The sequence below is a fragment of the Apostichopus japonicus genome, chromosome 9, assembly GCF_037975245.1.
Source record: "Apostichopus japonicus isolate 1M-3 chromosome 9, ASM3797524v1, whole genome shotgun sequence".
Lineage (NCBI taxonomy): Eukaryota > Metazoa > Echinodermata > Holothuroidea > Aspidochirotida > Stichopodidae > Apostichopus > Apostichopus japonicus.
In genome coordinates this window covers 16,118,948-16,133,019 of record NC_092569.1, presented here as the reverse complement: position 1 = coordinate 16,133,019, position 14,072 = coordinate 16,118,948, and the positions used below count along the sequence as shown (strand labels likewise).

Below are 14,072 nucleotides of genomic sequence, written 5' to 3'. Positions count from 1 at the left end.
CAATAGTTTGTTCAGAAGCATTATTACTAAACCAAATCTCTATTACAAAATTTTTCTTTAATATAATCAAGAAACGCGAAACAGTTGAAAATTATAGCAGATAAGAGGCTTGATGATATAGCCTTCTTTAAGACTCAGTCTTGTGCACTACGAGTATGGCAAGCCATGTGGGACAAACACTGCATAATATATCCGCGTATTAATTGGAATTTATACGCGTATTAATTGGAATATATACGCGTATATATTATGAGCCAATCATATGGTGTAAATATATATCCGCGTATTAATTCGAATATATCCACGTAATAATTCGAATATATACACGTATTAATTCGAAAATATACACGTATTAATTCGAAAATATACACGTATTAAATAAAATACATATCGAGATTAAATCCAATATATGCACGGATTAATTAGAATATACACGAAAAAACAATTCCGCTCTTGCTGTGTACATATACCAACGATAAATGTCTTGGCGGGCTCGCGAGATCGCTTCATAAAGCGGAACTTTACACATGTACAACACATATATTTTCGAATTAATACGCGTATATATTCGAATTAATACGCGGATATATTATGCGGTGTTTGTCCCACACGGCTTGCCATATACGAGTGGGTGGCGGTGACAACGGAGTCGAGACTGGGCGGAGGGACACGGTGGGATGATGATGTAAAATTGGTCTAGCGCCAACTATTTTCGTTCATACAGCAGATTCGGCAGTAAGTGAATATTAGATTTGTTAAACAGCAGCGACCTGATATCCATAACTATTTATCTTTGGTCAATGCGCACCCAAAAGCAAAATATGTCTCCCACATTTTGTTTTCACAGTTTTTCCCTTGATTAATTTTATTTCAAATAATACAATGGGAATTAAGTGTCATAGTTTCCGCCCCTGCAGTCATTTGTTCAAGAGATTTCAATTGAGATAAGTTCTTTGAACTCTCATCTCATTAGCAGGATCGCACCACAAAGTAAATCATTTACAAATATTAACTTCACAATCACTATGTCCTTTCGATAATCTGTTAACCGTTAACACATAGGACGCCCACGAGGCTTAATTAGCAAACTATAGTTAATTGCTTATCTCGGTTCACAAATGTGAACTTTTGGACTTTTAGTATTTAAAAAACTAGTTTCTGTTACACGTATGCACGTTTGGACAAGGTGTAACCTTTATATAGACCACACTCTACAATACGATCACTAATCACGAGGTGTTCCTTGACAAGATTGTGCGTGAATCCAAGAATTTTCTAACCAGTTTTGATATTCAATTACAATGGGCGAAGTCGCAGAGGTATGAATATCCATATATTTATATATTTACATCTACTTTATATTCAGTATCGAAAATTACAGATCTCTATCTCATTTTATAAGTGTTACACTGTTGTAAAAAATCACTTTAGTTCACATAGTGAATCGTTATCATAGCTTTATGGAGGGGAGTATAGGCCTACTATCAAGTTTGCATAAAGTTAAACATGTGTTGATATTCTCACAATGTAACTTCACACAAGAATCAAAAGTAGCATATACGTTTATACAAACAAAAATTCGTTCGTTTATCTCTGCATTTGTAATTGACATCATTATACGTTATTTTGAATTATATATGTATTTTGAATAGTCATTTATAATATGTTTTCTCTTCACACAATGGTATGTTATCCTACTTAAGGAAGTGAATAGCACAGTATGCATTCATTTAGTTACACATATGCATATGCAACACGTGGGTATAATATATATATATATATATATTTATATATATGTATTAATATATATATATGTATATATATATATATTATATATATGTATTAATATATATATATATACATATATATATATATTTTTTTCATTTGCTTTTTTTTTTTTTAATGCAGATAAGGTATTATTGACATGGGCTACCCATGATTGTGTGAATTCTAATACTTTAACGTCGGTGGTTAAGTATCACTGTAACTACCAAATTAATGACTTACTTAAGTAATTAAGTAATTAATCATTCGACGTTCGCTATTTGAAAAGGAAATACTCTTCCCTCACCCACTCTCAGTCATTAGCGCACTTACTAAAGTAAATAATTGGCCAAGCACAGTTGGTCAAAGTTCAAGGGCACTAACGAAGTTGTTTACTGGTGTAATTATCTAAGGTGTAGTCTGCTGCTATGCGTATATATATATATATATATATATATATATATATATATATATATATATATACACACATACATATACAAGAGTAGATATCTATTCCTTAAATGTTACTCATTAATGAATGTGTCGCCAGGAGACGGCTGGTATTTTCAATGATTAAATTTAAAATGGGGATGTTTTCTGTTCTTTAAGATAAAGCTCTGTATGGTTCGTGTTGTCACTTGTTACATGAGTCAAATTTGCAGACATTGTCAAGAACTTATAGGTTGATAGATTCATCTCGACACTGTGATATGCTTGCGTTTGTTTTTCCTTGAAAAGATATGTGAGAACTAACACACAGCGACAATGGATAAAGTAACAACATATACGGTGGTACTAGTATACCAGATGAAATAATAATAACTTCATGAGCAACCATCAAAATGTTAGCAAGATTCAAGAGAGTATATACTTATATTCCGTATTCGTCGATTTTTTGTTCAAAAGTGGGCAAAGTGAGTGGGTGGGGTGGGGGAGAAAACATTGTAGTGCAGTCATTATGTATAGATCTTAGCACATTCAGGTGCAGAAACTGCGGTTCGTGACTGAGTAAGTTTGATGAGCTCTATACGTGCACAGAAGGATTTCAAAGCCCTACTAATGAGATGTTCAAGAATTAAGCCAATCAAAAGCGTGTTTTGTTCTACAAACTTAATTTGACTCTCTATAGATCGAATGATAGAGCAGGACAAAACCTGGACATTTACAAACAAATAAAAATAGTCGTCATTGGGTAATCACCATACATTGGGCTTGAAACAAAAATCGGAGGGAGGGGGCGACAGCAAACAAAACAGTTTGCCCTAGGGATAGGTCATTCTGCCATTCTTCCTATACCAGTGTCGTTAACTAACCAGGGTTTGGGGCACGAGCTCCCCCCCCCCCCTTCCTCCTCAGGTAGTAATGTTTCCTTTCTGTCGCCTTGCACTCATCACTAACTTGTTTGATTATTCATAATACAAAACATCGATCATCGATCATCGGAAAGAATTTGAATTCATTACCATATTCAAACCCCTAATTAATTTTCTTTGTTTTTCTGTTTCCTTTGCATATGTTGTATCTTGACTGAGAACCATATTTATCCTTCTATTTAGTGATTTTGTTGTTTTTTTGCTTTGGAAATTTGATTACACGAATTGTTATATTTACGTCTTTTTTCAGTTCATCATTAAATACAGGATGGCAAGGGCTGCTATGGACTTAGCGGTGAGTAATTTAGAAGAATTAATGTGACATATTGTTTATTCATTAATAAGTCAATTCCCACACATGATTTAAATATAATCTGAAATTACATCTTTGTAGGCAAATAAGGAAACACTTTGCAAAGTTAAGAGCTAACCGATTAGTAAAATGGGACACCCCCCTTTACGAAATCGATTAAGTAATATGTTTTTTGCCAATGGAAAATATTTAACTAAGGTTTGCTGATCATTGTACTATTTCTGCAGTCTGTAAAGAGAAAATCTCTCGATTTTAAGAAATTTCATTCTAACGAGTTTCGATATACTTTCATCGACTTTCCCGTCATCATATTGTTTAAGATGTCCTTTCCTTATAGTAAATTTGACCAAATTCAAACAATTCTCGAGTGAAAAGTAATCACTTTGGCAGCAAAAGTTGTTATATATAAACGATGTCTTCAAAGTGGGTTGAATAAACTTTTGAAAGTGCCGAATATCTAATCGGCAGATGAAACATGTGCCAATGTGCCCCAGGGGTAAGGAGCCGAAATGTATAGGGCCCCAGGGGTAAGAAGCCGCAAGGTCTACTGCCCCAGGGGTAGGGAGCCGCAAGGTCTAGGTCCCCACGGTCAAGGGACTTGAGGGCTTTGAGCCTAATGAAGTTGTCGGCATTGCATTTGTAGAAATATCACTTCCTTAACTATGTAGTAGCAACGAGTAATTGTAACCAAACATTTAGATCTAATATAGATGGAACAAGGGCAATAACAACTCCATTGATAGTTATCTATGAATACATCATAGCTTGGTCAGGGAAAATATTAAAACTAAAACACAAAACAAAGATGGCGATGCATGACGACGATATAAAGTCGACTATTATGTATCTATATACTTAACAAGTTTGACAAAATTGACCAAATTTGATAATTCATTCCAGGCAACCATTCTTGCCTTCGATGATTTTGATGCGGAAGCTGACGCCGTGGCCCTTGACGAGGCAATGGATGGTGCTGGTAAGTCCTAAATAGTTTACATTATAAAACTGATTAAAATTCAACCAACTCGCCTGTTGTTCAGTCATATTACACATTTAATAAGAATCAAAGACAAGCTTAACTTAGATACACATTCTCGATAGTGAAATATATATATATATATATATATATATATATATATATATATATATATATATATATATATATATATATATATATATATATATATATATATATATATATATATATATATATATATATAAATGAAAGCGTAATGGAAGGAAAATCCAGAACAGTGGAAAAACTTCCAGCCTCCACCGGGATTCGAACCCGGGCCTCCCGCTTTGTACGCGGACACCCTAAACAACTAGGCTATGGACGCTGATTGTATGTCCAGAAGTTCGAACCCGGTAAGGAAGGTCGTAATTTCACTGTAGGCGTTTGACACCTGTATCGAACAATACTAGTTCTGTTTTTGGTGACATATTGTGCCTTATTCCAGAGATCTAACATGATGCTAACCAACTCGAAAATCATTTGTGATTCCTAAAGCCGGATCTCGAAAGAGATACTTTGAACAAACTTTATGTTAATGGAACGGAGGCAAACGACAAAGGCAAATGCATATATATAAATGAAAACGTAATATATATATATATATATATATATATATATATATATATATATATATATATATATATATATATATATATATATGTATATATATTGTAAAACCACGTGACAAATTCTGACTGCATTTCCTAAAAGGTACGGACGAGGAGAAGATTGTTGAGGTCTTGACCAACAGAAATAATGAGCAACGTCAGGAGATCAAAGACAAGTATGAAGCCTGTTTTGGAAAGGTGAGCATACCGCCTAATTATAATACATTGGTCACTATTATATATATGCACACTTCATATATAAAGTTATAAATGAGTTAGAAAATTAAGTTAATATTGGCAACTGCACAATGGATATGGTTATTGTTTTCTCTCAAGACATAATGCAGAGTGAGCCACAAACAGAGATCATTTTTTTTTTTTTTTTTTTTTTTTATTTACTTTGAAATGGTAGGATCTTACCAAACGTCTGAAGAGAGAAACTCGCGGTAATTTTGAAGAGGCCCTAGAGGCAGTTTTAGATCCTCCACCCGTCTTTGATGCAAAGGAGCTCAGAAAAGCCATGGAAGTAAGTTTGAATGCATGTTGGGCCATTATTTTTTAATCATTTGTAAAGATAAGAATATTTGAAGGATGGCTACAAGCTAAATGATAGTCTTAATTTGTCATACTCAAAAAATTCTTCTTCAAAGCCTTATCCGACACTTGAATATTTTCAGGACAATGAGGATTGTAATGATTAACGTATTCAATAATTAATATTTTAATAATTAATTAATTCATCCTATCAGTTCTTCCCTTAAAGTTACATTAAGAATGTGTTTGTTTCCTAAGTAAATATCTAGTAACGTGATGGGTCAAGGGTTAAGGGGGAATGAGGTGGTGAGTTTGAGTTGAATTAATGAACAATATAGATATAACAGAATATTCAATCCGTTGTTTTCAAATTCTAATATCTCTAATTAAGAAAGTCTGAAGATACATACGTATTGAATTAGTTTTTGTTTTATTTGAACTTTTGTTTACTTCTTCGTAATCTTAGACTTTTTTAATTAAAGAAAATTTGAATTGTTACAGCTGCTTAAAATATTTAAAATAATGACATTCATGATGCGAGAAAAATAAATCATTTTGTTGATTTTTATAACCTATTTTGTTCCGTTTTTCTTCTTCTTGCTCTTTTGTAGGGTGGTGGTACCGAAGAAGATGTCATTATCGAGATTATGTGTACACGAGTCAATGCTGTAAGTACATATCACGCCTCTTGATGAACCGCACGTTAGAATATGCAATGCTTTGTACAAATACCAACTCATAACGAGAAAGACTGTTATGTGCATGGGTGGTCTATGTGTACACGAGTTAAAGATGTAATTATATAACACGCCACGTACTTGATGAACCGCATGTTAAATATGTAATGCTTTGTACAAATGCCAACTCATGTCGAGAAAGACTGTCGTGTGCATGGGTGGTCTATGTGTACACGAGTTAATGATGTAAGTACATATCACGCCTCTTGATGAACCGCATGTTAGAATATGCAATGCTTTGTACAAATACCAACTCATAACGAGAAAGACTGTTATGTGCATGGGTGGTCTATGTGTACACGAGTTAATGATGTAATTATATAACACGCCACGTACTTGATGAACCGCATGTTAAATATGTAATGCTTTGTACAAATACCAACTCATAACGAGAAAGACTGTTATGTGCATGGGTGGTGTATATGTGTACACGAGTTAATGATTTAATTATATAACACGCCACGTGCTTGATGAACCGCATGTTAAATATGCAATGTTTTGTACAAATACCAACTCATAACGAGAAAGACTGTTATGTGCATAGGTGGTGTATATGTGTACACGAGTTAATGCTGTATCTACCACGCCTCTCGATGAACCGCATGTTCAATCATGCTATGCTTTCAAATACAAACTCATAACGAGAAAGACTGTTATGTGCATGGGTGGTGCGTGCGTCACACCTTGGGTCAGTTCTTCGGTCTGTCTAGAAGTAGATCAATAAGTGACATGACTTATATGGCCAAATAAATAGGATATTTTGATGAATTAATCTTGAACAACAACAAATATCCGAAAATCTCAGCTCATTCTCTGACTCTACTTCTTTCTTTCTCGACAATCAAAACAAAACAAAACAAAAATCAAACAAAAATTAAAGGGAATTGGAAAAAAAATATGAGAGAACTATCAAATACCGTTCTACACTTATATTGTACTTGATTTGACTAGATTTTTAAATCCGAAATCAGACGTTTGTCGTTCAACAAATAAGGCTGTGTAGTCCATGTGATTACGTAACATTTGTACAACGGTATATATGTTTATAACCAATAGATGTGATATCCACATTGATATCCACGGATCCAGCCTCTCACATATTCAATCTCTTATGATCCCTTATAATTTCTTAGCTGACTACTAATCTGAAATAAATATATATTGAGTTTGCCTACAAAACGTTTACGCAGTATTATATTCATATTAACCTAGACGATGGAAATAATTTATCTATATATGGCCGTCTGATATGTCTACAGTATATCATAACTCATAGTCATCGAAATGTTAAAACTTAATACGACAATCAATCGAATTTACAGTCACGTTTTTGAGTTTCCATTATTTGTAATATTTCCATGAAGTGTAATGCCACAGTTAATATATATATATATATATATATATATATATATATATTAACTGTTTTCTTTTAAGTTGTAAGTTTAAAGTTTTAAATTTGTTTGCCATTTCGTCCACTTATTCAGTGTAGTTCATTTCAACAATTAAGACCGTTTCCAACTGTTTTATATTTTTATTTTACAGGAAATAGAAGCCATCAAGGAAGCTTATGCTGCGGGTAAATGAATTAAAAATATGATATTCTTTTGTCATTAAAATTGTATATGTTTATTAATTCCAACTACTAATGGTGACACCTGTGCTTTCTGGAACTTTTTCTACCGATAACCTGTTTGATTAGTTTCAGAAGATAATTCATAGCATGGTCACAAAGTTATGAAAAGCTATATGTTGTCACTAAATTACTAAAATATCTATATCATGTAAGACTAATTAATTATACAGTCTTTACACAGACTGGTGCAATTGAACATGTACACGTTGACACATACAACTGACTGATAACATAATTCAACATTTTATAATTCTGTATCAATGTGTTCACCAATCATTTTCCGCCAGAGTTCGAAAGAGATTTGACTGAGGATCTGGAGAGCGAAACCTCTGGAAACTTCAAGTATCTTTTGGTCTCACTTTGTGCAGTAAGTTTGGATGGCATCTTGTCACATTTCAATGTCCTGCATTTCTGTGATACGAAACGAGAATAATGAGATGAAAAAATACCTCAGAGGGTTCATGTTCTCTCTCTCCTAACTCAATTATGCAGTTTCTTATTATCCGGTTCTTGCTTTGCCCAAGAGCTCCTGACTATACTTTTGCACCCCCATCCCATCCCACCCTACCCCACCCCACAATCACACTCCACCCCGTACCACACAGCTCTATCAGTGTCTGCTACTCCACGGTTATTACTTATACCACTTACATATATACCCAAAGAAATTTAGAACAATTTTAATGATCAATTGTTTCTTTATTGTTTATACCCACACAAAAAAAAATGATTTTATCGACCATTTATTTTTATTATTATTATTATTTTGTTAGGCAGGGCGTGACGAGAGTGACGAAGTTGACGAGGACGCCGCAGAAGCCGACGCCCAGGAACTCTTTGATGTAAGCAGTAATCAGAGTGATTTAAATTTTCTAGTTAAAGCCTATATATAAATATTAAACCAGGATGTCGACAGTTGAATGAAAATACTATATTTTTTGAATACGAGAAAAGCTTAATACTGTGAATAAATGTTCGCTAAAAGTTGAATAACTTAACGCATAAAGCATATACATTTTGTGTTCTTCCAACTGGGTGACACCACCCCCCCCCCCCGCCCGCGTCCTACACGGCTGCAAGTTATTCCTTGACCGGTGCGCTCATAACCAAGGTCTGTTCAGACTAATGAACATAGATGTATTCAGTGTGCGCGAGAACCACAGCTTCTTGTTACTCCTCCTGAAACGATGGCGTGTCATTTATAGGCTTTGCTATCTGTCTGTCTTGTAAAACCTTTCCAAACTGCAATAACATTTTTTTTTTATAATGACTTAAACCTCCATTTAGCAGTTACGTTAAGCGTAAGATCCTGAGATGGGATATTGACACAATTAATCAAATACGCATTCGTCAAATATAGTGAGACACATACAGAGCGATGGTTCTTGTACCAAGAAATTGTTAAAAAATTCGGATAAAATTCTTCATTTATTGTTGTTGGAGAATTCTGTACAGTATATCAAATCCAATTTGCTTCTTCATTTAAGGTATATTTAATAATTCATTTGAAAATTCAGTAGCATATATCTAGTAAGGGATGGGACATTTAGCTTAGAAAGTAAAAAATGAAAATAATAATAATTCACACTCTTTGTAAGGCTGCATTTAATTTCATTGGGAGAAAAAGAGGACATCTGCTGCAGAAATCCCCCGCCAAGTTAAGAATTTTCATATTTTATATTTCATAATAATAACTTTATATTCCAGGCAGGAGAAGATCGATGGGGAACAGACGAGAGTACCTTCAATCGCATACTGGTCACGAGAAATTATCCCCAGCTTCGAGCCATCTTTGATAAATACAATGATGTATGTATTATAATGATATAGCTTTAATTCAAAAGACAAATCTTTCTTGCCGTAATAAAAAGAGCAAGCGGATGACAAAAAAATATGATGAGAATAGAGTAGCTTCGTATACTGCAACTTTTTTTCTTTTTTTTCTGTAGAATATCTAACAATTGTCTCTGATTTCGTTTAAATCATCGATAAAACTCTGTCAAGAGCAATATTATAAACCTTAAAATGTACAACTTGTTCTCTCTATTTGTTTCTTACTGCTCCTAACATTTAGATTGCAGGCGATGATATTGAGAACGCCATTAGAGACGAGTGTCGGGGTGATCTCCAGGATGGATACTTAGCACTTGGTAAGGATCAAACCGAAATTTCTTGTACATAATCTGATCATGCATGTAGCCGTGGTAATATCGATATTGACTATTATATACGTTAAGGTTGATATGTACAAATGTAATCGTGTATTTGAATCCATTATTGTTCTGTTGATCCTAGAAGTCCCCATTACCACCCCCTCCCCACGCCCATCCACCATCCACACCCCTCTCCTTATCCCCAACCCCTTCCCCCAACACACACACACCCTACTAACAACTTGTCAATTCAAACATTGGCCACTCATCATCACATAAGACCACATTGTTAAAACAAATCAACTCATCGCAGACGGAGATGTTTTTGTGGTTTAAAATTAAAGGTCCATGCATAAACCTGGGAATTCCTTCGGCTTTTAGAATCTTCTAAGATAAAAATTATTTTCTATCACCGACGCTTACATTCGAGAGCAATAACTGATCTTCTCTATTCTAATTTTCTGACGGGGTTTCCAATGAGAAAATAAATTAGACATCCCAAATAATAATTCATTTTTGCCAAATAATAAAAATGTTAGTGGGTGTTGAATTGAAGCTTTAAATGTATTTCAAAATATCATCCCATTCTCCGCCCTTCTCCTCTAAGCTCTTTGCTATCCTCTTACCAAAAGGGCTTATAGTACAAGAACGCTAAAATGATTCGTGAATCATATGTAAACAAGGTTATCAATGATATCAATTACCTAACAAGTGATATTTTTTCAGCAACGGAGTAGACAGTTAAACATTAACAATATAAAGACATTAATCTATACAACAATTTGTCTGTGTTTATATTAAACGCTCTTATGCCGGTATCATCTTGGCTGACTAACTGATGATCATTTCTTATCTAGTTCTATAATTTCTCTGTTTGTTCCTGCTACAGTTCAATTCGCACGCCGACCAGGAGAATATTTTGCCGACCGTGCTTACAACGCATTGAAGGGAATTGGGACCAAGGATCAGCAGCTCATAAGAGTCATCGTAAGCAGGAGTGAGGTAATATTATATAAGAAAAAATAATAAACTATATTGTGGTATCTTTTTATGGAAACTAATATCGCCTTGAGTAAACAATTTGTGTGCTCGTTTATTATTCCTTGCAAAATATTAACTATTCTGAGTAACTATATTATTATTTGAGACAAAGAACATGCAATAGTACTATGATATAAACGAACGAATTATGTTCTGACACAGATGTTGAGTTCTTTTTGTGTTAGTTTCGATACGGCGAATATGGAATCGTAAATAACAAAGTTACCATTGTCTTGATTTATATTGTTATTTTTACTGTTAAGTTTAATAGGGTAATTCTGACATTGAATATATTAATTTATATAACATTCAAGAGAAAAGAAAGAGATTGTTACGTAATAATCTTGTCGTTGAAAACAACTTTGTAAAATATGCAAGCTTATGTTTCTCTCAAACTTACGTAATATTATTCTATGGAAAAGAACCAATATAGTTTCTGTTGGCTATAGAACGGGATTCGAACCTTTGACCTTAGATGCACTGATGAGGTCACTGCTTCGAATCCCTTTCTAGCAAAAACTTATTATTTTTCTTTTTTATTGTTTTATAATATCCTGGTCAGTTTTCCGTTGTCTCATAATGTATACATATTTAATCTAAAGAGTAAACAACCAAACATTTCAATAACTAACGTAATGGACAACACGCCTGAACATCCCGTATTTTAGTGATAGATGACTTGAGTGGAATAAAGTTCAGGAGGCAACGTGAAAATGATTGAAATGTGACAAACTATTCCAATCTTCATAATTTTTAGTGGATTCATAATATACGGTAAAATCACAAAGTGACGTCATTTGGCGTTGTGACAGCCCGTAATCCGTTTTATTTTTTTTATTTTTTTATTTATATATTTTTTTATTAAGTTTTTCATTTGTTATTGTTTACAGATCGACCTTCTTCGAGTGAGGGCAGCATTCTACACCAAGTATGAAACCGGTCTTGCTTCATTCGTTGATGAAGATTGTGGAGGAGATTACAAAAGTCTCTTGTTGGGTTTGATCAAGGGAGACGGAGATCCAGAATAGATTACTCGTGTCATGAATAATTCATGAGCATTTTTGCATCAGAATCACTTTAATCAATCAAATTTACGCACGGCTTAATCTAACATTCACTAAAACGCTTTTAAAAAAAAAAAATCTTGTCCAGCTTATTAAGTTTAAACGAACATGCATTCTCAACACAATATATATGTTTGCCGTTACAGATGTAAACACCTTCGCATTTGTAAGAATTTGACTTTGCATATATCACTTACTAATCCTCCTCATCATGTTATTGATATGCATTACACCCCTGTTAGTCCAATATTTTTCTTGGTGACCCCAAATTTCATCTTGGCGACCCTCCAGTGGAAAATGTTTAGTCTGAACAAAGTCAACTTCGGAGAGGAGGTATCTCTTTCAAATTTGAGAATTATATTTTATACAATGAATGGTGTTTCTATAATTGTAACATTGTAAAGGTGTAGTTTGCAACGTATGAAGGAAATTTATATTCAAGATTTTCCACATTTTTGTGCCACAAATACTGGCAATGTTGCATGTTCTTCCAAATTTTAAACGATCCTTCAAAATAACTTGACAACAATGAGGTGGGTCTCGAACCTCAGTTTGAATACCGAAGCTTAAATCAACTATCGCAGTGTACATGATTTAACTATATAATGTTCTTAATATCATGTTAATAAAAATGTCGCTTTTTGTATACCATCATTTAAACTTAAGTTAGTCAAATATTTGCCAAAACTTAGTATTTTATATTCAAGAAATGCATGAAAGTTTTTTATCCTTCTCACAACATGAGTTCAAACATTAAGGTACTATAGACTGTGTTATATTTGACAATAGTGATAGACCTAGCACATCAAATTCAGTTGAAAGAGAGGTTAAATTTGCTGGTTTTCACAATTAAATTAATTTCTACGTGCACTGTTTTGATTGGTTAGTTCTTGATGATCAAATATAAAGATACAAAAACAAAAGGAAAAGATTAAGCTGTTTTTCCTGCAATCTTTCTCAGAATAATCAATGGGAACCGATTTTACCTTCTCTCATCATGACAATACACATGCGTTGCATTTTAATTTGGTAAATCGTCGAATATGATCATTTTTAAGGAAGCTTTTAAGATGAATGTATTTAATCGAGAGAAAATTAAGAGGGAAATGCTTGCAAAATATATAATGAATCCTTCATAAGTTCAACAGTCTGCGCTATGTAGTACCGTCTTGTATTCAAATCTCACACTGGTTAATTCATGCAGAGGCATATTCATACTACCATAAACTTGAAATAAAGACAGGTATAACTTTGTCACTTTCAATTTTGCTGTTTGTGAACGATATTTATCTCTACCTTTGCTCATTCAGTGTGTTTGTCGGTTCAAATTGTTTTTTATTCTGACTGAGGACTTGAACAAAGGAATTCTCATGCCTCAGATGCATATTTCAAAAGAATCCACATGTCCTCTTAAGAAATCTATTGTTTGGGGTATTGTTATGGTTAGGGTACTTGGATTTTAACAATAGGAAAGAACAGTGGGGCCCACTTGATTTCATAAGGTTCCTTACGTCAGTTATACCATGGAGCTATAAACAGATGATAGCTCCATGGTTATACCTGGAAGTATTTACCTCCATGGTTATACACGCTTGTTTAGGCGCGAAAAAAACGGCCGTGTGTTCCTAAGGAGCAACAAATCCTGTCGTCTGCTCCGGTGTGTACATGTGTGAACAGTCCTGATAATGTGCGTGCCGTTCCAGCTGCAATTCGAAATTTTTAGAGAAAATACTCAAAATAGCACTTTTGAGATTGAAAATTGCGGTAAATATTGGAAATATGTACCACTTAGCTAGATTAGTTCGCGTAGCTTCACAAGGAATGTGTTAGCTATTAG

The 14,072-nt window shown here is 33.9% G+C and overlaps 1 protein-coding gene across 1 annotated transcript; it reads left to right on the top strand.

Moving 5' to 3' along the window:
• The first annotated feature begins 1,171 nt into the window (after positions 1–1,171).
• LOC139974096 (annexin A13-like) lies at positions 1,172–13,520 on the top strand. The gene is made up of 13 exons (XM_071981015.1): positions 1,172–1,319; positions 3,388–3,432; positions 4,351–4,426; positions 5,177–5,271; positions 5,486–5,599; positions 6,219–6,275; positions 7,887–7,920; positions 8,265–8,344; positions 8,751–8,819; positions 9,685–9,786; positions 10,052–10,127; positions 11,020–11,132; positions 12,062–13,520. Exons 1-13 carry the CDS (start codon positions 1,302–1,304, stop codon positions 12,197–12,199), a joined length of 1,017 nt encoding a protein of 338 aa, XP_071837116.1. The 5' UTR covers positions 1,172–1,301; the 3' UTR covers positions 12,200–13,520.
• Positions 13,521–14,072: the final 552 nt, after the last annotated feature.

Bases quoted from the DNA above. Each gene is read 5' to 3' on its own strand.
- LOC139974096 (XM_071981015.1), top strand. The intron at 5,272-5,485 runs GTGAGCATACCG...TTGAAATGGTAG, and splicing joins ATGAAGCCTGTTTTGGAAAG to GATCTTACCAAACGTCTGAA. The intron at 7,921-8,264 runs GTAAATGAATTA...ATTTTCCGCCAG, and splicing joins CAAGGAAGCTTATGCTGCGG to AGTTCGAAAGAGATTTGACT.